Genomic DNA, 19,772 nt, shown 5'->3' on the forward strand with positions numbered 1-19,772 from the left:
TCGTCAACGTAATTCTTCGAGGTGATGGAAACTTGCAAGCTAAAGTTTTTTTCTGGCGTTAACCTTTTCAAACCTTCACCATTCTTAGAATTAGGAGGACTGGGGGAGGGTTACTATATAAACGAAATTTGGTTTGGAAGATTTTAATATATTGCAGTCTGTGCTAGTAAAACGTTTTATCACAAATTAACCAAAAAAAAAAAACAATAAATAAATGAGGTACTATTTCGTTTGAATGCAAAACAACATTTTGAATTTTTTTGGCAAAAACGACGATAAACCAAATACTTCATTTTCACAGCGCAACTAATCGGCACAATTCTTGCTTGTTTTTATTTACTAGCCGCAAGATCTAAATGGTTAAAATGAAAAAATCTTTGAGAAATCACCAACTACGAAGTATTGAAGCTGCTTAAACGAATACGACATAGAAACTGAAGGAGAGTTTGATATACGGTTACGTATGAAGTCGAGTAGGTATGTCTGACACAATCGTGTGGTAAAATAAAAAAGTGTCTTTAGGGTTAGAAGTCCTATTCAAATAATATTTTCAAACAAATTTTCGTTTTAAAGGTAGAAAACTCTACTTTAGTTGGCAAAAACAACAAAGCTTAAATGCACAAAGTCATTTGGTAACGGATCGGCACCGATACGTACCCGATATAGTATACACAAGTTGACATGAAGTCAAACAAGTTTTAACCGTTCGTCTCGTTCTTGCCGACAACCTTGTTCACGGCACGTTTCACATTGGAGAGCTCGAGGTTCTTGAGCTTTGCGGCGTGCAGCATTGCCTGTATAAAGCCGGTGCCTTGCTTGGCGTCCTCCTTGGTCTGCTGGAAGCGACTTGGAACTATCGAGGTGGTTGCCGCGATGGGAGCCTTGTTGTTGTCCTTGCTCAACATCTTCATTGCCTTCTTGCGGAGGATCTTCTGCGCCTCCGGGTAGTTCTTCACCACGTCGTATAGGTCGTTTTTGAGAAGCAGAAAGAGCGTGGTGTAGCCGGGGCTGTAGATGTTGGCCGTACGCCGGTTTCCTCCGCCGATCGCCAGCAGGCTGATCTCGCCGAACGCGGTGCCAGGGTAGAGCGACGCGAAAACTGTAGAGCGAGTGTCTCCCACCACCTGCACCGAGGTTAAAGTGATTTTACCTCTAGACATACACCTTAGCCTGATTTCCGACTTGATTTGAGAAAATATTTAGAATTGGTTCGAGTTATTTGAACATGTAATTCGGCAATTTTTATTAAACAAAATTTTGCTCATACTATAGTCTTATTTCTCCTAATAGATACCTTTTTGGTAATTTTGGTGTTCTTACCTAGGCCTACACGAATTTGGCAGATTTTAAAATGGGTAAAAAGTACTCGTGAGGCCCAACTGTCATATCAAAACAAAACTCAAAATATAACAAATATTCTATATATAGTAATTTATAAAATGTCTTGTTTACATCACTGACAGTGAATTACAAAACAGGGGTATCACTTTCCCCACAAAACACCGTAAGGTTGGACGCAGTAAGTAAACCGGCATCGCCAATTACATAAGATATTAAAACACCTACCTGCACCATTCCGTTAGTAATGATGTACATCTCCCTGCCCACCTCGCCCTTCTTGCACACGTAGTCGCCGGGCAGGTAGAGCACCGGTTTAAGCTTAAGCAGCAGGTCATAGAGCAGCTGGCGGTCGCACTCCTTGAAGATCTCGACCTTGCTGAGCACGTCCATGTGCACGTTGATGGCGATGTCGGTGTGCATCTTGTCGGGCATCTGCTTCAACAGCGCGTTTTCGTCCAGGATGCGCTGCGTGTTCCAGGTGTACTCAAACCAGAGCCGCACCTTTCGTTGGATGTCGACCGAGATGTGGTAGTTCTGCATGTAGCTGATGCAGGCGTTCTTGTGCGCGCGGTACGTCTCCTGCTCGGCGGCTGCTGAATGCACCGAGTCACGAACCTAAAGTGAAGAAAAAACTAATGTGTATGCTTCTTGTAGAGTAGAATATATACCAGTTGTCCTTTTTTGTAAAGTATCGCATGCACAGTTTAGTTACAACACGAAAGTCAAACTGTTCCCAGATAATTTGCTATAACCTGCTTTATGATTTCTAGGTAGGAATAAACTACGCAAAAACAAAAACTAATCGGCGCAGAATATGGCAACCAAGGTGACTTTTAACCAAGATTGATATACACAATGTGTATGCTTCTTCTACAGTTAAATATATACCGGTTGTCGTATAAAGTCAAATAAACATCGGAAAAGGAAATATTTTTAAGCAGAAAACGATTCTGGATGGCAAAACAATGTATAAATGCACCAATTAGTTTGGTACTACGATACTACGATACTACCCTAAGTTAGGATATCGGCTCCTTTTAGATAATACTAGACATCTCTAGTATATACCAGTTGTAGCATATAGCAAAACATACATATCTAGTTCAGTAACAGGCATTGATTATAAGCCCAAGTTCTTAGTTACATTAAAATGCTATAGTTTTAAGTGTCTGGTTTTGACCCTATTACGACTATGATATACCATAGTTGTATTTTGGTCTAATTTCGAACTGTGTTGGACGATTATGTTATTCTAATTTGGGTATTATTCCTGGATTATTTTTAATTTCTAAAAACTTCTTATAGGGAAGTGTATCATGTATGAACAAATCGGCCCAAAATTTACTCATTTGATTAATTGACAACGATTGTTTGGGGTTGTAAATAATAAAAACAAAATTATTCTTGTATATAAATGTATCTTAAACAAATAAGTAATATACAGCCTTTCGACTTAATGGTTATAGTTATATAAGCAGTTCGAGTTCAAACCGTCGCCGCTGCGAAAAAAAAATCTTGTAAACGCCAAATGTCACTGCTCATTCGGTTTCACGCTTAACGAACCTGTCCGATCACGATAGAGAAGATAAAAAGCCCGCAGAAGTAGTTGACCAGCTGTATGTAGTACTCAGTAGTGGTCACTGGCTCTGGTACGTTACCGATCGTCACGGTGGTCATGAAGGCCCAGAAGTAACACCTTATGTAGGCCACGCCCTCCAGGTTATAACCCCACTCGCTCTTAAAGTCGCCCATATACGAGATGTAGTAGTAGAGGCAGGCGTCCAGGTGGATTGCGTACAGCAGGTAACCAGTGGTGCGCACGACGCGAAAGATGTAGGCCTGCTTGAGAATCATCTCGAAGCGATTGTTAAACTCAAAGTACGAGTCGATTTTCGCGAGACGATTGATTCTGAACACGGCCTTGACGCCGAACTTTAGATACAACAGGTCAGTGGGAAAAACAGCAATCAGGTCGCGTTTAAAGCGCCACGTCTTCAGATAGTGCGAAGAAGTAGCGCCTCGCTCGGTTTGCACGATTCCGCCCAGCAGGTACTGCCGGCGCGTTTGGAAGAGCGCGCTGTCGATTAGGTACACGGCGTCGGCCAGGTAATCAAGCACAAGCCAGGCGCCGAGGTTGTCCGGCGTCTGGTAGGGGAAGGAAACTCGCAGAGGCACGCAGAAGGCGTTGTACATAAAGCACACTGTCACCACGAACTGATAGGCCAGGTACACGCCGTCGCTTTCCGGGTTGATGGTGGTAGGAAAGCGGTAGGCTATCAGGGTGGCCAAGAGGTTTTTCTTTGACGTTACGTCGTGCTGGAAGACGGAGTCGGCGGGTTGGTGCTTACTCGCGTGGCCGTTTTCAACATCCTCGTCGGAACTGCTGTCGTCCTCAAAGAGGTGCTTCTCCATTCTCCTGGCTCGCTCGCTGCAACGGCGGTGCCAGTTCGAGAAGGCGTGCACCACCGCCGGATTCTGACACCGGTTCCGAATTAGTTCATCTTCTTCCGCGACCGAATACATTTTTGAGACTCTCAGAGGCTACTAGACCAATATGCTCCTCAAATCGATTTAAAGTGCGACTGTAATGGCTATAGGCAGATAAAAAAGTTAGTTAGTACTGTTAAGTATAGGTGTAGCTGTTGTTAAACAGGTACACATACATCATACTTCAAACAGCCGTGCTGGCCAACTATAAAAATACTCAAATTGTTGGTAGACCGTGTCTGGGAAGTTGTTGGGTTCTAATATCACCTTGGGCATTTTTTACTCTCGGTATCTTGTAAGCATTAAAATCCAAGTGTCTAATGACATTTTTAAGGAAATATTAAAACGTAAAACTGATCCATAAACAGAAATATATCAAAACTTCCTCAATTTTCTTTTCTCATACCTTTTTCGGCCTAAACTCGTCTTTAAACTAATGTTTTTAAATTTTACTTGCACTTTCAAACCAAATTTACTTCCTGATTAATAGCTACACGATTGGAAAACATTCCCTGAATACACAATACATACAAAGATCCTACGTGTGGGACCGTATCACCAACAGTTGCTTATGCTGGGGTTCACGCCAGCCAAAACCAGATGTTAACACCAAGTCTTTTAAAAAACATTGATTAAGCATTATTAAGCATATTCGTATATCTATCACAACACTGTACACCAGCACTGTAAATACGCAATAGCTTTCAACATGGTAACAACATCAGTGTTAAAAAAACGTTACCAGGCTTTCGTTGGGCATTAAATCCAAACAGCAAGAACCGCCAAACGGATTTTTTTATCCTTTTTAATCCTTTTGTATGGACGCAACGATGTCTGGCTTGGATTGGTTTCAGCAAGTGCAGATTAGAGGCGGGTGCAGTAAAATATCGATCAGATGAATGTGTTTCTTGATATACTAAGGTTTTCCTATTTTGATGGAATTACTTTACTGGTTATTTGGATAATAGCGTTACTTTTATGAGTCCATGTGTGCCACTAAGAGTCACGGCGATAAATTTAATTTTCAATTTCCTCACATTGTCACGTGGAATGATTTAAGGAAATGGAAAATCGGAGTTTACAATAGGATAACCCAGAAAAGACGAGATGTTCCTAATTGTGTAGGTCCATTGCCCTACGCATTTCTCCTATTTAAACAACTGCGAAAATCCATTGCACCTCCAATAATTCTATCTACAAACCAATTTATAAAAAACTTTTGTTTGTAACATGCATGATAATTTATAGGTCTATTCTGGACCTGCGACAGATCCGAAATTCTGGACGCAAAGCTGTTTAAGATTTTCACACACAAATCCATCTAGTTTATGTCAGAGATTGTCCCCATTTTAATTAATAGGGCCGGATTTAAAAATGACAACTCTAAACAGATTTTCCATTATATTTCGACCATTTTATAACGCAATATGTTCTTCGCTAATTATGACAAGGATAGCAAAGAAATGTCAAACGCTACCACTGTTACTGCAAAACTGGACAGCTTAACAAAATTTGTTTTACTACAACAGTTCTTCGGAAAACAAAACCCCTTCAAGTATCTTTTTTCAACAGTCCTTGTATTTTGATGTGTTAGGCACAAAACAAAACAAAGAAAACACATTTAACTGGAAGTCGTATTCAGCAAAGAAAGCGAACAAATCAAAGCACAGACGAAAATAAAGGCCGTAGATTCATTTAGCGATTAAAGATTAATATTACTTTGGTTTATGTGGCACATGGTGGAGCATGACACAAAAGAAAGACGGGCAATAATGAAGGTTTTGGGAAAACTTTTAGACCACTGACGAAATGACAACGTTTGCGCAACGAAGTAAAACCTAATTACAAATGAGCTAAAAAGCGAGGTCGCGCGCTCCGCAAATGTACACCCTAAAGATAAATAATATCCCGCGACCAATTTATTATTAATGTTAATACTTCGATTACCTAAAGTGGAACTTTTGGTTCGAACAGGGCCGCGTGAAACGAAGGCTGAAACAATTACTGAGAATATCGGAAGAGCAAATGTACAGAGATAGGAGGGTAATATGAGAGATAGAAAAAACATAAACAAAAGGGTTAAGTTTTCGTTTGTACATCGATTGCTGACGGAGACGATGAATTACAGTGTAGGCTGGACAACGGGGGTGGGGCGTTCGTTAAGGGACACGCCCTAAAATTGTTTTAGGCCTACGATACACCTATGTACACATCACCAACGTGGGGGGTTCAGGCGCGCGGATTATCTTATCGTACAACCTAAAACGCGTACAGGTTAAAACTAGGAAGGAAACGTGTTACGACGAAAATGGTTAGACAAAGTGGCTGTACAAAGCACAGAAGGGGCTACAAGTACTCACAATCAGGCTGATTATAGGGAAAATTGCCGAGGCTGTTTTCATTTTAAAATCGCTAAACCTGAACAGCACACAGAGCTTGAAATGATGCTCGTCTACACGTACAGACGGCGGCATTTCGAGCCTTGTCGTGTGCCAAGGTACACGTCGACATGGCGGAACATGGAATAGCAAGCGGCCACCGTTATCGTGTTATGTCGCATGATTCGATTAATAGCTGTACATGGCATATGGGGTGCTTGTTTGGAGCATATTAGGGGCGGGTTTTATACATAGTGAGAACGCCTTTTCGCATTCTTTACGGGAGGTCATTTAGTTCTTTGTCAGGAGAGTATTATAGGGTCAACGTTTCAATTGAAACTTGACGCTTTCCCAGCACACGTTTGGTCAATTGGCTAGCGGGCGAAAATGCGCTCTAAATAAATTTGTCGTTACAGAAAATGTTGGAACTTTATGGATTGGTCTGCGTTTCGCTATACTAAGTAAGCAGGTGCGCAACAAATACAACGGCGGGTCGGTTTAAAACAAACCGTATTTACAAAACTTTCAAAGTTCAGAATTATCCGAATTTGAGCAACGGCACACAAGGCAAACGGTAACTTTGACTTTTAGGTGTTTTGGTTTCCGAAAAAAATAAAGCGACCTTAGTGGTTTAGGCAGATTTGAAATAGCCAAAACGACAATTGGCACTTTGCGCCTTTTTCATAGGAACCATTTTACTGTGTTTTACAAAAAAACCTTACGGTAATAGTTTCCTAAAACGCGTCACATTTTAAACCATCTTCGGGTTTCTAATAAATTCCGATGTTTTGCGAAATCAAACGATACGTTTAACTACCAATAGCTGTTATCCACCCCATTTACGAAAAAAACGAGTGGTAAGCTGTGCTTTATTTCGCAAATCTCTGCGCGTGGACAGGAGACGGCTCAGATCCATGCATGCAAATCTGCAAATCTTGTCGTCACGTCTCGACCTTGGGCATCAACTCGGGTTAATTCGAGTTAATAAATAGCGCTTCGAGTTTACAAGCTGCTGGGATACGGTCGCTCGGGTTTGTCGAATCGAGAAACAAGGGTCCGCCTTGTCAGAGACGGAAGGGAATTCGAGGCGCTGGTTTTTACCAAACCGTTGTGTCTGGACTTTCGGCTGGTTTTGGGAAGCGATTTTTATGTTCTAAATGTTCGCAAATATCACGCGTTAAAACCCTGCAGTGGGCGCTTTTGGATGGAAAAGCGGTTGGTGATCTTGGTCGATAATGAATTAAACCTGTTCACTATCTTGGGGTTTTAAAGTGCATTTCTACAAACAAAACAACCGAAATCCGTACAGAAGTAAACATTGTGGACAATTTATATAAGCCTGATCATTAACGTGTAAATCACACATACAAAGAGTAAAAAAGTCACGTTTCGGTTGAAACAACACAGGGAAGCCGCGGATTTTAACAGCAGATCGAATTAGCAACCGCTACAGGCGACCACAATTCATAGAAGCGGCGTTGTTGCGAGCGAGGAGCGGGAAAAGAGGCGAACTCGTTCGGGTTCAAGCTGCCGAGGCGAACGCGCTGATTGTTTTCAAGGTCGAGCCGAGCGCGCCATCCTCGGTTGCTTGCCGCAGACGCGTAACCGTAACACGGCGCTTCGGCGGCTGTGCAACGGTGACTTGATTTCGCGGTTTTAATGCAAAGGCGGACCCATAGGACTTGTACTGCGCTTGTTTTTGGCTGGTTTATACACCGCCGCTTTGTACCAGACTGGATCCTGTTTTTTACACCTTTTTACCAGCAGGGTGACAAAAGGATGGTTGCTCCAAAACGCCCGTGCTAAATGACCGTCCAGCTTCAAAATGGGCGCTTTTTAAAAATGACCACGTTAATTTACCGCAATGTCGCGCTAAATTAAATAAATCGTTTTTGGTGGCGGCGAGCTTTGCAGATTTTAGCCTTGGTTATATTTGGCACTCATTAGATCCGTTCGACGTTGGGTTTAAAAGAACAGCTCTGGCGGGCGCTGCAGACTGATTTAGGCGCAAGCGACTTTTGCTAGTTCGAAAGGAAACTATACGCTAAGCTACGGGCTACAGAACATTTGTGTTGTTGCGTTAGTGCCGACCACACGATTCTTTGCTGAACTTAGCTAAGTAAAGGATTTAATACTTTGACCTTAACCGGGGGTTCTTAACGAGCCAATTAAACCGAATACACAGCGACGGCTAAAAAGCGTGTTTTTACCAACTGGGAGATGGCACTTTGAGGAAGAAAAAAAGCTAAAGGATAGGAGCACCGCGTTGGGTTGGTGACACCACATTTTCGGGCAAAACATGAATTTTGTACAGGAAGGAGGGTGCTTTGCAAAACAGGCATTTTTCTAAGTAGGAAGCGAGATTCGCGTATTGTGCCCGCCGCTTCGGATTGACTTTTCGGCCTTGATAAAAATAGCGGACGATGCAATATGACGTGATTTAAACAGCCAGTGAATAAAAATAAAAAAAAGCCTGTGCGCCTTATGGCACACAACGGTTACGTCCAAAACCACTTAGTTCGCTGTTTTCGAAAAAAAGTACGTTTCAAAGCTGGATTCAACGCAAATAACGGAATACGATTTGTACAGCAAGGAATTACGGCGCAGAAAATGTGTTTACACTCTCGCTTTAAAAAGATTTTGTGATCGAATATCGACTTGTGGCTTACGTGCCTTAAAGACGCTGAACCGTTTGCCCGTCACAAAAATTACATTAATTCAGGCAACGGGGTTAAGTTAATCACTATAGAAATATAGTTTGCGAAAAAATACGACGTCGGTTACAAGAATACGCGATGAGAAGGCGTAGTGAAGCGAAAAAGAAACATCAAAACACGTAACAGACAGAAACTCAGACACCGAATTTTGGATATCAGGGTCTACTTTTAGACACTATTTAGGATGAGGAAGAACAATTATGGATCGAGAAGGGGTGGGACAATTTCCTGTGACCTATACGTTACTGTGAACGTTTTCCTATACGTTACTGTGAGCTATAGGGTGGGGATTAGCGGAATCAATTGCGTATCGGCGTGCTGTGCATTTCTAAGCCACTCTAAAAATACCGGTATTTCAGGTTTGACTCCGTGAAAGATTAAGAGGTTGCCGAAAGTCCCAAAGCTGCAACCGGCTGCTTAACAACAAGCCGCGGTAACTACACTCGAGGCGAAAGGCGACGGTTCTGTTGAGAGAAAGTCGGTGTTTGTTGCAATGCGCAAAACTTTTTACCAACCGGCCTTATAAAAACGGTCGAGTTTAGTTTTTTAGATGCAAGTAATATACGCAGCACTTCTAAGGGCGAAGCAGCTATCGAAACCGTGTTTCGCAATCACGTTCGCAAAATTAGCTACCATGCGCCTTTTGCAATTTTTTTGATCGTTGTCGTTCAAAACTTAGTGATGTCATCGCAATGGCGGAAGAGAATTGGGAACGTTGGAGAAAGTCATCAAATCGTTGCTGTCAACATGATTTATTCTAGTTTGTCGTGACTCAAAGATGTAAATACAACTTAAAAATGCCTCAAAAGAGGTTGAAAAATTTGCAGCACGCAAATAAACACCCTCTTCCATCTCAAACTTTAATCTATAAGACGCAATAAATGGGCTTTTAAAATCGGAGGCATCATAACAAGGGGCCAAAATCTTGTGTTGGGATGCTCTTGTCCCAATTAGTTAAAAATATGCTTAGTGAGAAACAGTGAAGAAGGGCCACCACAATCTTATCCTTCGCGAAGATCGTGATATTTATTCAATACTAATGTAATTTAAGAACCGTAGGCAAGCAAAATTCGACAGGTTTCCTGCCGCAAAAGGACATCAAATTTTCATTTTGTATACTGCAGATTGATCCGCATGGGCTATTTATAAATTTGCAATACCTTGTGCGTATTTGTTTGTTGGGCTCTGTTCCGTTTAGAATGACACAAAATAAAACACGACACATACACGATTTGCGGCAGGTTAATAAAAAAGAACGCAAACTGACAATTGCTTTGGGGAGTATTTGCAAGCTCATGTGTGTGTCTTCTAAAACTCCACGTTACAGATAAGCAAATTTAGGCGAAACTTGAGAACGATTCAAGGCGACGACGGAAGAGCACAGTTTTGGCAGGCGAGGCGCTCCTGTTACGTCACAATCAAGGACGCATCGTTTAAATTTAAAAACAAACAGGCTACGTACGACAGCAGAGCACTGTACACCGGAACGAAGCCGGAGCACGATAGGTTGTGTGGATTCACTTGTGTATTTCTAGGAGTGGTGTGTTTTTCTGTGTGCGCGAAGAGTAGAATATGAGAAGGAGTGATAATGCTCATCCTCCCTCTTCGTTGGAAAAATCTCGCTCGGCGCTGGCGCTCAGGCGACAGGCGACGGCGGTGACCAGCGCAGCTCCTTTGCCACTGCCGTCGGACGACTCGCGGAATGTGACGTCACAGTCGGGACAGAGTTCGTTGACCTTTTCGCTGAGCAGGTGGCGGAAGCTGGAAAGCGAGTGGTGGAAGATGTTATTGTTGTTTGGGGATAAAATTGGTAAGGGCTAGAAATGTGACCCAAAACGCTTCCAAATTTTAAATTAGATTAAGCTTAAACTTGAGCTTTCCATGATTTTTTTTAAATTAAATTTGAAATATTATTAAAGCTCATACCAGAAGCTGGTAGCATATTTCTAACGTTTCGAATGATGATTAATTTGTTTTCATGACGCTAAAAACAAATAAGGAATTATTGGAAAGATTCAAAATATGATATATACTTCTGTATGGGCTTTGTTATTTAATCTACGTTTAGCTACACCCTTCAGTCATTATGCTCCAAAAATAGGAATTAAAATCGAACTTACGAAAACTTAAAAAGATTAAAAAACTTTAAACCATGAACTAGAACATTCTCAAAACTATTTAAAAAAAACTAACACATTGTTTCAAAGAAGTAAAACTCAGCGATAAAAATACAAGTCAAACAAGGAGTATACATTCACGGATATACACCTATTTTACAGTTTCAAAGAAGGTTCGAATTAACTCTTTTTAAAAAGTCTGGTTACGTTTTTAGCCAGTTACTAAAAATCAAATCGGTTTTAACCAGTAGATGAATTTACCGTCGTACAGGACTTTTTTCCTAGGCAGACTCCGGGTTAAATTTTTCTTTTGATTTAACAGCCGTTTGGTATTTTAAAACACACTTCGGTATGAACGATGTTAACATTTATGTTTTCACGCTCGTTTTAAACAGTTTTAGTACCGTGATTTATTTCCACAAAAATAAAAAAAATATTACATAAATGTTTTTTCATTTAATTAATCCATATTTTATTCCAAAATTTAACCAAAATTATTCCTTCACGTTCTAGTGTGCATTAGTTATTTAACGCAAATTATTCTTGTCTTAAATACCCCTTGTTTTTTTAAAAACAATTGTTTTTGGGAATAACACACATTTTTAAGCGACCTTCAACAGTTCACCAGTGGGTTGTGAAGTGCTGCAAAACAACAACAAACTCCGCAGGGTATACTCGCGAAAACAAGAGGCAAGACTGATGGAACAACACGCGTGTCAAGTCGGGTCACTTCTTACACGACACCCTGCTGGCATGCCAATAAAAATGACATTGGGCGGCCAGGTTAGGGAACTTTGCCCCACTGCAGGCCTGATGCACGCCCGAAATCGACTTTAAGGTATTTGTGCAACGTGGCTGTGGCATGTTTACTACGACGTATAATAAGCTTCACGCGTGGTCGCTTTGTTTGTCTGCCGCAAACAACCCCGCAAAAAGACGCAGTGGAAAATTTCGCCGACGCAGTAAAGTTTACCACGCTCGCTGGTTGAAGTTTCGAGATCGAATTTGCGACGCCAAACGAACTTTGACAAACATCGTAACTCTTTTGCTTGCAAAAGTATAGTGTATAGCTTACAAAACGTTTATAAACGTAGACGCCTTCATTCTGTTGTCCTAGATCAGTTTAAATATTACTCAACATTCGTTTGATCGTATTTACTTCTTAAAGCCAATTTGTTTTACAAGTGCGATTTATTCGCCAAGTTTTCGGTTTAGTATTCGCTTGTTTAAAAATATATGTAACCACAGCAGAAAAAGTATTTGTTTTAAGCTAAAAAAAATGCTTGTTCGTTTAGGCTTTTTCTCCAAGCTTTAAAAAACGATTTCAAACACAACACACAGTAGCAAGTTTACTTCGCTTGAGCTGTTTTCTATTAATAGAAAGATTTTTTTTTAAACTGCAACGACTAGAACGCAGTATAAATTTTACAAAAAAATAATTACAGCTGTTTGTTCCAGGGTGCGACGAAAGACCATAAGGTACATCGAGTCAACTGCACCTTCTCAAGTCCATTTTTGTGCCTTTTTTAGCACGGTTGTTACCCCGGTTTGCACCCAACAAACACGTCCGCGACACAAAAGGACGCAGGCAAAGCTTCGTAAAAGCGAATAAAACGGGCCTAAAAATCGCGTCGATTCGCGGAAAATCGTGCAACGGCAGGTGCTACAGCGCTATCGGCGACTGCACAGGGCTCGATAACGTGCGGCAGTATTGCGAGAAAACGTGTGGCGCACAGAACAGTTCTTGGAAGTAATTGAGCCCCGCAGCTAGGCAGCTTGTCAGCACTTCAGTCCGGCTAGTTTTGTAAGCGTTCTTGACGCTCGCGATTAAATCGAGCCTCGAAATTCGGATTGCGATGTGTTTGCTTTTATATTGCTACGTTTGCCGTATCTGTTTTTGGTGCACGCCCAAGTCGGTCGTGTTTTTTTGCCCGCGTTATTTTAGGCTACTTTAGGTAAAATAAAATTACTAAGCTCATTTTGGTTATATGCCGAAAAGCATTTTAATGCGAGTTTTGCATAAATTTAAGCTTATATGTTAAATGTAGAAACACGCATAATTTATCGCAATTCAGCAATATGTTGCCATCTTATTATTAAATACCCTTGGACATATAACCTGCTCCAAAAATGTGAAAGCAATTAAATGCTATTTTATTATGACAAATCTATTCATCGAAATTCGCTTCTTATATTATGCTATTTTTTACAAAAAACGGCTTTAACAGCACTTCAACAGTTGCCCTATACAAGGTCGGCTCACTGCGCAAATAGAAAAACGACCGCGACATTACGGGCGGTTGCTACTGTCCAGCGCGCAAGCTAACCTCACAACAAAAAGGACTTGGCCTAAAGCTAAAAGAGAGAGAAAAAACGCGCCAGCCGTTCTCCGGCCTACAGTAAGGAAACGGTAGAGCGCCGTCACGCTCAGCGAAAACAACACGATAAAAAGACAAAGGGCAAAACGATTTGGAAAGCTGCGCGTAGAGCGACCGAACCACTAAAAAGTGGGAAACCGCGCCCAAACCACGCCCACCCACCTCGGGTGTTTCTTGTAAACGGTGCCGTCGACTCCGACTGTGATTCGGTAGCGTTGGGAGGGCTTGGCATCATCGCTCTGTTTCCTTTCAATGTCGCGCGAACGTCGAACCAAAGCGGCTACCCCGGAGGCGCAGAGATGGGCGGCTCGTGTGCTGACTGTGGTGCAGGCTTGCCTTACTGTAAGCCGCTCGTCGAGCGTGGCGTTCGGGTAGCTGAGGCTTTCCAGGATTTGCGAGCAGGCCTTGAGCTGCGTTGATCGGTCACTGTTCGGACGAGAGGGAGGGAAATAATTAGCATTGCCCAACAAAATGGGAACCGAGAATGTTTCTCAACCCCTGGGTCGTGACCCAAAATTGAGTCGCCGTTTGATTTGGTTGGGTGGTCAACTGAAGTAGTTTTACATGCTTTTTTTGAGAAAGGCTTCTCAATAAAATTAGAAAATTGCGGAAGGCATCAAAAACATGATCATGTTAATTAAATTCGAACTTATTTATTCTATTGTCATCTGTTTCGTTTGCTTACAAAATGTTCAGCGATGAGAAAGCTTCCCAGCTATACTTAATACTTAGTATTTGGTTTGCCGCGAATAAAGGTTCAGAAACACTGCAAAGCCCTATGGGAAGTGGTAGCATATGCTTCCGACATCAGGCTTCTAAAAGTTAAAAAAAAATTGATACACATTATATCAACTAACACAGCATATTTTTATGCGGTATACGTTTTAGTCGGTGTTTTTTATAATAACACATGCGAAACATGCTCAGCAAAATTTTCTTGTTACACCAACCCGTGGCTTTAAATTAAGCTTTAATAAAAAAATCCAAAAGCTTCAAGTTGGATAAAAACATCTGGGATTCTTCGTATTTTTGTAGTGATTAAAAGCGCTGTGATGGCGGCTTGGACTGTGAGAGGTCAAAATCACAAATTTAAAATTCCAGGATGGATACAGGTAGCCAAAACGGAAAAGCCAAAGTATGCAAAGGAGTAGATCTAATTCTAAGCGAACTACCGCTACGTCGCTAAGACTCGTATATAACCGATGGATTGAAAAGAGGCAGTCGGTTTTAACAGTTGTACTCGTAACCAGCCGACCGAGCGACCGCAGACTGTGCAGTAAAACGTGACCCTTCTTTTAAAGTTTAAGCCGATTACATGGGATCGCGCCTGTGCAAGGATCCAGTTTAACTCGATTAAATTCTTAATTGTTTTAAGCAAATGTAGATTGTGTAGTGAGTGATGCTACTACTGAGTCAAAGCAAATGACGGTTTACGTGAATCTCACTAATACCTTAGGGTCCAAATTTACCGTATAAATCTGAGTTAATCCTCGGTCACTCAATGTGAAAGTAACAACATTACTAAATATAAATGATACAAACGATTTCGATTTTTTGATTTATATCGACAACCAAAAACTTCAACTAATTTTGGACTTGTGTTTTTTTTTGCAAAAACCTGAAATCGCTTTTGTCAAATAACATATGTTTATACGAACATGACATTTTTGTTAGCGTAGGTTGCAAGTTTCGTTTCCAAACGTAAATGCTTACCTAGATGAAACACGCTAAAACAGCCAAATAGTCAACATAGTCGTTAAAGCCAATAAAAACTCGAGCTAAGTGTTAATCGCAAAAAAAGCACGCAAAACGGCGTCCGTACAGATTCGCATAGTTTTCGAAAGACTGGGCGGAATGCGCAATAGTAGAGCAGCGAGTGCGTTTAAGGCCGTTGTTGAAGTACTTGAATGGTTAAATGGTGCACCGTAAAACAGGGGTTAGGTGAACTTGACTGCCAAACAGCGCTTTATTGGTGTGTAAACGTAGACTTAAACGAGTCGTTTCAACCATAGACAGATTGCCTTTAAACCTATAATTTATAAACACTTTTTTTGCACGGAGGACGTTTCATCCTGGTTGGGCCTCTTCGACTATGGAAAACATAGTTTTAAAACACTATACCCTGAAACAGTATACGTTGTACGTCGCAAACAACAAGAAGTGGAGATAACCTTTGCGGCCTATAGTGAGCCCCTTACAATACACTGACGGGTGTTGTTCTGGTAGTAAGAACTACTACTGGGAAACAGCGATCGGGTTACGTTGCATAACAAGGACAAATCAAACAATTGTTCACTGGGGCTGTATACTGAGCAGCGACTGATATAACAAAGCATGCCAAGTTGTTATGTGAGGGAGAGAAGCGTCATAATACTCTATGGCGTATTTCAACGAAGTTAAGTCAAACAGTATTCAGACGTAGGCCCATTTTTCCTTTGGCATGTTTACATTCTGGGACCAAGGCAAACATATCTTACTGGTTAAAGGAAAGGCAGAAGGTCTTTCTGCAGCACGGTATAACAAACCAAAAGTTTGTTAGGCAATTTGGCCTTAATTACGTTTGTCACTGCAAAAGAAAGCATTACATGAAAAGTCATATAATATAGATACCAACAGTTCTCAAAAAAGATAACATAAATTTGGTTACAATGGTGACATCAAAGTCAACATCGATATATCAAACAAACAAAAAAGTAGAGCGCTTTAAAAAGCGTTTAAAAGATCAGTAAGATACACATTAGTTTATGATTTTTTGCTCATGTCAGTATCATAATACAGAAAATTTAATTATCAGCCGTTACCCATATATATACCAAAAAAATGCATCCACAATTGGCTGGCTGTCATGACAGGGTAAAATAAGGATGGTAAACAGAGTAAAGACAATTAACAGCGTTTACAGTCCATCAAGCAGTTATTGCTAGCCAAACATGCCATAGCGAACTAACAAAGCAAAGGTGGCCTTGAATTGATTAAGTTATGCTTAAACACACCTACGATTGTTGTACTATGCTTCAGTTATGTTAAGTAAATTGACATTAAGTTTGTTAAGCAGCCCAAATGCTGTTTAAACCATATAGGTGGAAAACAACTCGTTAAAACCAAACACATGCTAAAAACATTTTGTTTTCTTGTGCTTTTATGGACAGAGAAGTCGAAAAATATAATATATCACAAATAAAGTTGACCATAATTCATTCTCACCCTTCTATTTGCGTAACAAAGGCGCTGAGAAATCTTCCTTTAGTTGCCAGGTCAGGGGTGACCTTTCCCCCAAATAAAACCCCAGCATTGACAAGGTTAAGGAGAAGATAGCGAACCACCTCACCCATGTACATTCCACTTATCATTTTTTCGTATCTAAAACAAAAACATTTGCACAGGATTGTGTGAAGTAGTCTATAGTGTTCAGAATGCAGTATTTTGCAAAAATCAGTAAAACAATGGATGAATTATGACACATGTTTTTCATTTTTTTATTTTATTTTTTTTTTTATTCGAAATGCTGTAGAGGTGTTAATAAATTGTTACAGGTGAAATAAAAAAAAATTTACATCATGCATCCAGGGTTAATTGATTCCCTGTCCACTGCCTTGTCACATTCGGTTCTGATGCTGTCTAAACTTCCATTCTCCCCGAATCCACCCCACTCCGTGTTAATGCACATGAGGCTGGAGTTCACTTTTGTGGATTCGTCCAAAGTCTCCATGTCAGCCTCGCGTTCCATGTAGCAAGCATTGGTGCCGGTGCCTGACACCCAAAGGTATAACATGGATTAATGCTTGAACACATGTTGCCAAATATTAGTGCATGCATGTACTTATTTCAAAACAATTTTAAACACAGTAATCAATAAGGTGACATCTGGAAAACATTTAACTTCCGTTAGGCTGGCGAAAACAAGTGGTGCCACAAAATGGTAATAACTTGTGATAGTGCCTATACATGATATTATAACAAAAGATTAGAGATTAAAGATTGTTAGTACTAGCACAAGTATAGGGGCTACAGACTGACCAACAATTATCCCAATGGTGCACTGTTGATCTTGATAGGCACATGACATCATTGTTCCTACTGTGTCGTTGATGACAGCTTTGACGTTAATGTTGTAAGTCAACCCGCTCTGACGTTTTTTTCTGTCCAAAGCCTGACAGAGTAATCCCACCAGATCCTTGCCTATGACTCCTGCAGCACTGAAGCCTTTGGTCCAACGCAGAAGACTTGCCTGAATATTTCAACAATGTAAAAGCTCTAAAATAGCGTTCACACTGGTATTATATATACAGCAAGAGTGTTATACTTACATCACTTAGTCCTTTTTGTACACAAGGAAAAGAGAATGTGAAGCCCAATGGCAATGTTGCGTCACTGAGATTGTGCTTGGCGAGAAAATCTTCAATGCAGTTTGCGATGTGGTCAAATAACTAAAGCACAATAATACCATCTAGGTATAACTTGTACCATAATTATTTTTTTTTCACATAGGGCAATTTTATTGATAAGTCTAAACGCATTTTTTGGTATTTATACAGGTTGTTTATAAAACATTAAAAAATTAGAGTTGTTCAAAATTAGAAAATGAAATAAGTAAAAATGGATAAAACAGCATTCAAAATTTTATAAAAATAATAATGCGATGAGAAAGGAAATATTGGTATGAAGTATGAACAAAAAAACCCTGATAGTCTGTTCAGCATACAAAAACGCCTTCAAATAACCAGATATATACCTCAACACCTGTTGATGTCATATAGTGGCTTGGAACGATGTAGACTTGGCTGTCTACCTCCACCCTGCTTCCTTCTTCTTGGCCTGGCAACTTCACTCTTAGTACTCTAAAGTTTGTGCCGCCGAGATCCAGAGCAAGAAAATTGCCATGCTCTGTTTTAAATGTTGGCAAAACAAATCACTAAAATGTAGGTTGATTTGGAGCAACAAATAAGTGTTCCGATTAACAGTAATTTCCCATTGTATAGCATTTTTAAAGAAAAAGTGTGATTAAAAATGGACCCTTGCTGCTTATATAATATAGGGACTATTAACTTTAAATATATGGAGAGTTGAGTTGTAATAATAACGAATAAATATAAAACTTACAAGATAACGAGGAATAATTTATGCCCATTTTATTAGTATTGTTAAAACAGTTTGTACTACAAAAACACAATCAAAACAAAAATCCTCCATCTATGTTAGTATTATAGCGCGGAAAATGGTCACTTTTCATTGTACTAACAATTAGTTAAATTGTCAAGAATATTGAAATTTTAATTTTCACACTTTTTGACACATATTTTGGTCAAATTACGGATTAAAGGTCTACGATCAGCAAAATAAAAATTATAAGTTCTTTTAATTTGCCATAATTCCTACTTGAAACAACAAATCTTACAAGAATAATTTGAATGAACCTATGTACCTTTTCCGTTAGGGATTCCTCTCACAAAAGATGGCAGCATTTTAAGTGATGAATCTTTTCCCTCGATTCCATTCAGCAGATTTGACATCATTTGATCTCTGACATATTCCAATTGTTCATCGCTCAACTTGTACCTGGATAGAACTTCATCTATCTGAAACAACGGCAAAAACGACACATGAAATTTCTGAAGCACTTTGCAAAATTTAACACATTGCTGCAAAATTGGTTTAAACAAGAAAATCGTAAAACCAGTAAAAAAACATCACAAAGTTTCGCAAAAGTATGCACCTGGTTTGTAATAATCTGCTGCTGATCCATATTAGTTGCCGTTGAATTTGGTCGTTAGTATATTAAACAAATAGCCTAACTCCGGTTTTGCTACAACCTTGGCAAGCTATTGTCAGTTTTAATCTGCTGTAAAAAATAGAGGTTATAAAACACAATCTTCTGCTTTTGCAAATATTCTTGTTCAGCTAAAAAAAGAGCAACTGCAGATTACCAAACTGCGCTTTTAAGCGAAAGTTTAATCATCGCATCTCGGCCCTGGCATAATTACGCAAACAACCTAACTAGCAAAGCAGGCATTGCACGACGGCGAAAATCTTGGAGCCATTCATTGGCGCACTGAGAGGAGCCACGTTGAAAGAGAGGCACGCTTGTTTCTTTTAGTAAACTTCCTTCGTTCGTTGCCAATCCGGTTTTACTCCTAACGTGCGCGAGTTCTTTGCTGAGCATTGCCGAGTTTACGTAACATGATTATCGGGGTTGGTGGAAGTTGCGGCCTGAGGGGGGATAAATCGGCACTTGGGGTTACCTGGCGCCGGGACCTGTGATAGGCGATTCGTTGGGGATATACGACGCAAAACACATTTGTTCGCCGCATTTACGATGTTGTACGTCCAGCATCGGCGTAAATGCACTGTCGTTTG

At 40.4% G+C, this 19,772-nt stretch overlaps 2 protein-coding genes across 2 annotated transcripts; both read right to left on the minus strand.

The window, feature by feature from the left end:
• Window positions 1–698: 698 nt before the first annotated feature.
• LOC146161382 (cyclic nucleotide-gated channel beta-1-like) lies at window positions 699–3,864 on the minus strand. The gene is made up of 3 exons (XM_083385142.1): window positions 2,905–3,864; window positions 1,567–1,956; window positions 699–1,124 (listed from the first exon to the last, which is right to left on the minus strand). Exons 1-3 carry the CDS (start codon window positions 3,862–3,864, stop codon window positions 699–701), a joined length of 1,776 nt encoding a protein of 591 aa, XP_083241268.1.
• Window positions 3,865–5,393: 1,529 nt separating this feature from the next.
• LOC146161383 (hexokinase-4-like) lies at window positions 5,394–19,384 on the minus strand. The gene is made up of 9 exons (XM_083383746.1): window positions 19,132–19,384; window positions 18,841–18,994; window positions 18,151–18,302; window positions 17,726–17,845; window positions 17,436–17,646; window positions 16,973–17,168; window positions 16,623–16,778; window positions 13,581–13,844; window positions 5,394–10,684 (listed from the first exon to the last, which is right to left on the minus strand). Exons 1-9 carry the CDS (start codon window positions 19,159–19,161, stop codon window positions 10,516–10,518), a joined length of 1,452 nt encoding a protein of 483 aa, XP_083239872.1. The 5' UTR covers window positions 19,162–19,384; the 3' UTR covers window positions 5,394–10,515.
• Between the last annotated feature and the right edge of the window lie 388 nt (window positions 19,385–19,772).

Source organism: Ascidiella aspersa, chromosome 3 (assembly GCF_963924565.1).
Source record: "Ascidiella aspersa chromosome 3, kaAscAspe10.2, whole genome shotgun sequence".
NCBI classification, from domain to species: Eukaryota; Metazoa; Chordata; class Ascidiacea; order Phlebobranchia; family Ascidiidae; genus Ascidiella; species Ascidiella aspersa.

Excerpts from the sequence above, each read along its gene's own strand:
- LOC146161382 (XM_083385142.1), bottom strand. The coding sequence starts at position 3,864 with ATGTATTCGGTCGCGGAAGAAGATGAACTAATTCGGAACCGGTGTCAG. Across the intron at positions 1,957-2,904 it reads TCTCTATCGTGATCGGACAG|GTTCGTGACTCGGTGCATTC; the intron begins GTTCGTTAAGCG and ends TCTTCACTTTAG. Across the intron at positions 1,125-1,566 it reads TTACTAACGGAATGGTGCAG|GTGGTGGGAGACACTCGCTC; the intron begins GTAGGTGTTTTA and ends ACCTCGGTGCAG.
- LOC146161383 (XM_083383746.1), bottom strand. The coding sequence starts at position 19,161 with ATGGATCAGCAGCAGATTATTACAAACCAG. Across the intron at positions 17,846-18,150 it reads TGACATCAACAGGTGTTGAG|TTATTTGACCACATCGCAAA; the intron begins GTATATATCTGG and ends ATTGTGCTTTAG. Across the intron at positions 16,779-16,972 it reads ATTAACCCTGGATGCATGAT|ATACGAAAAAATGATAAGTG; the intron begins GTAAATTTTTTT and ends TTTTTGTTTTAG.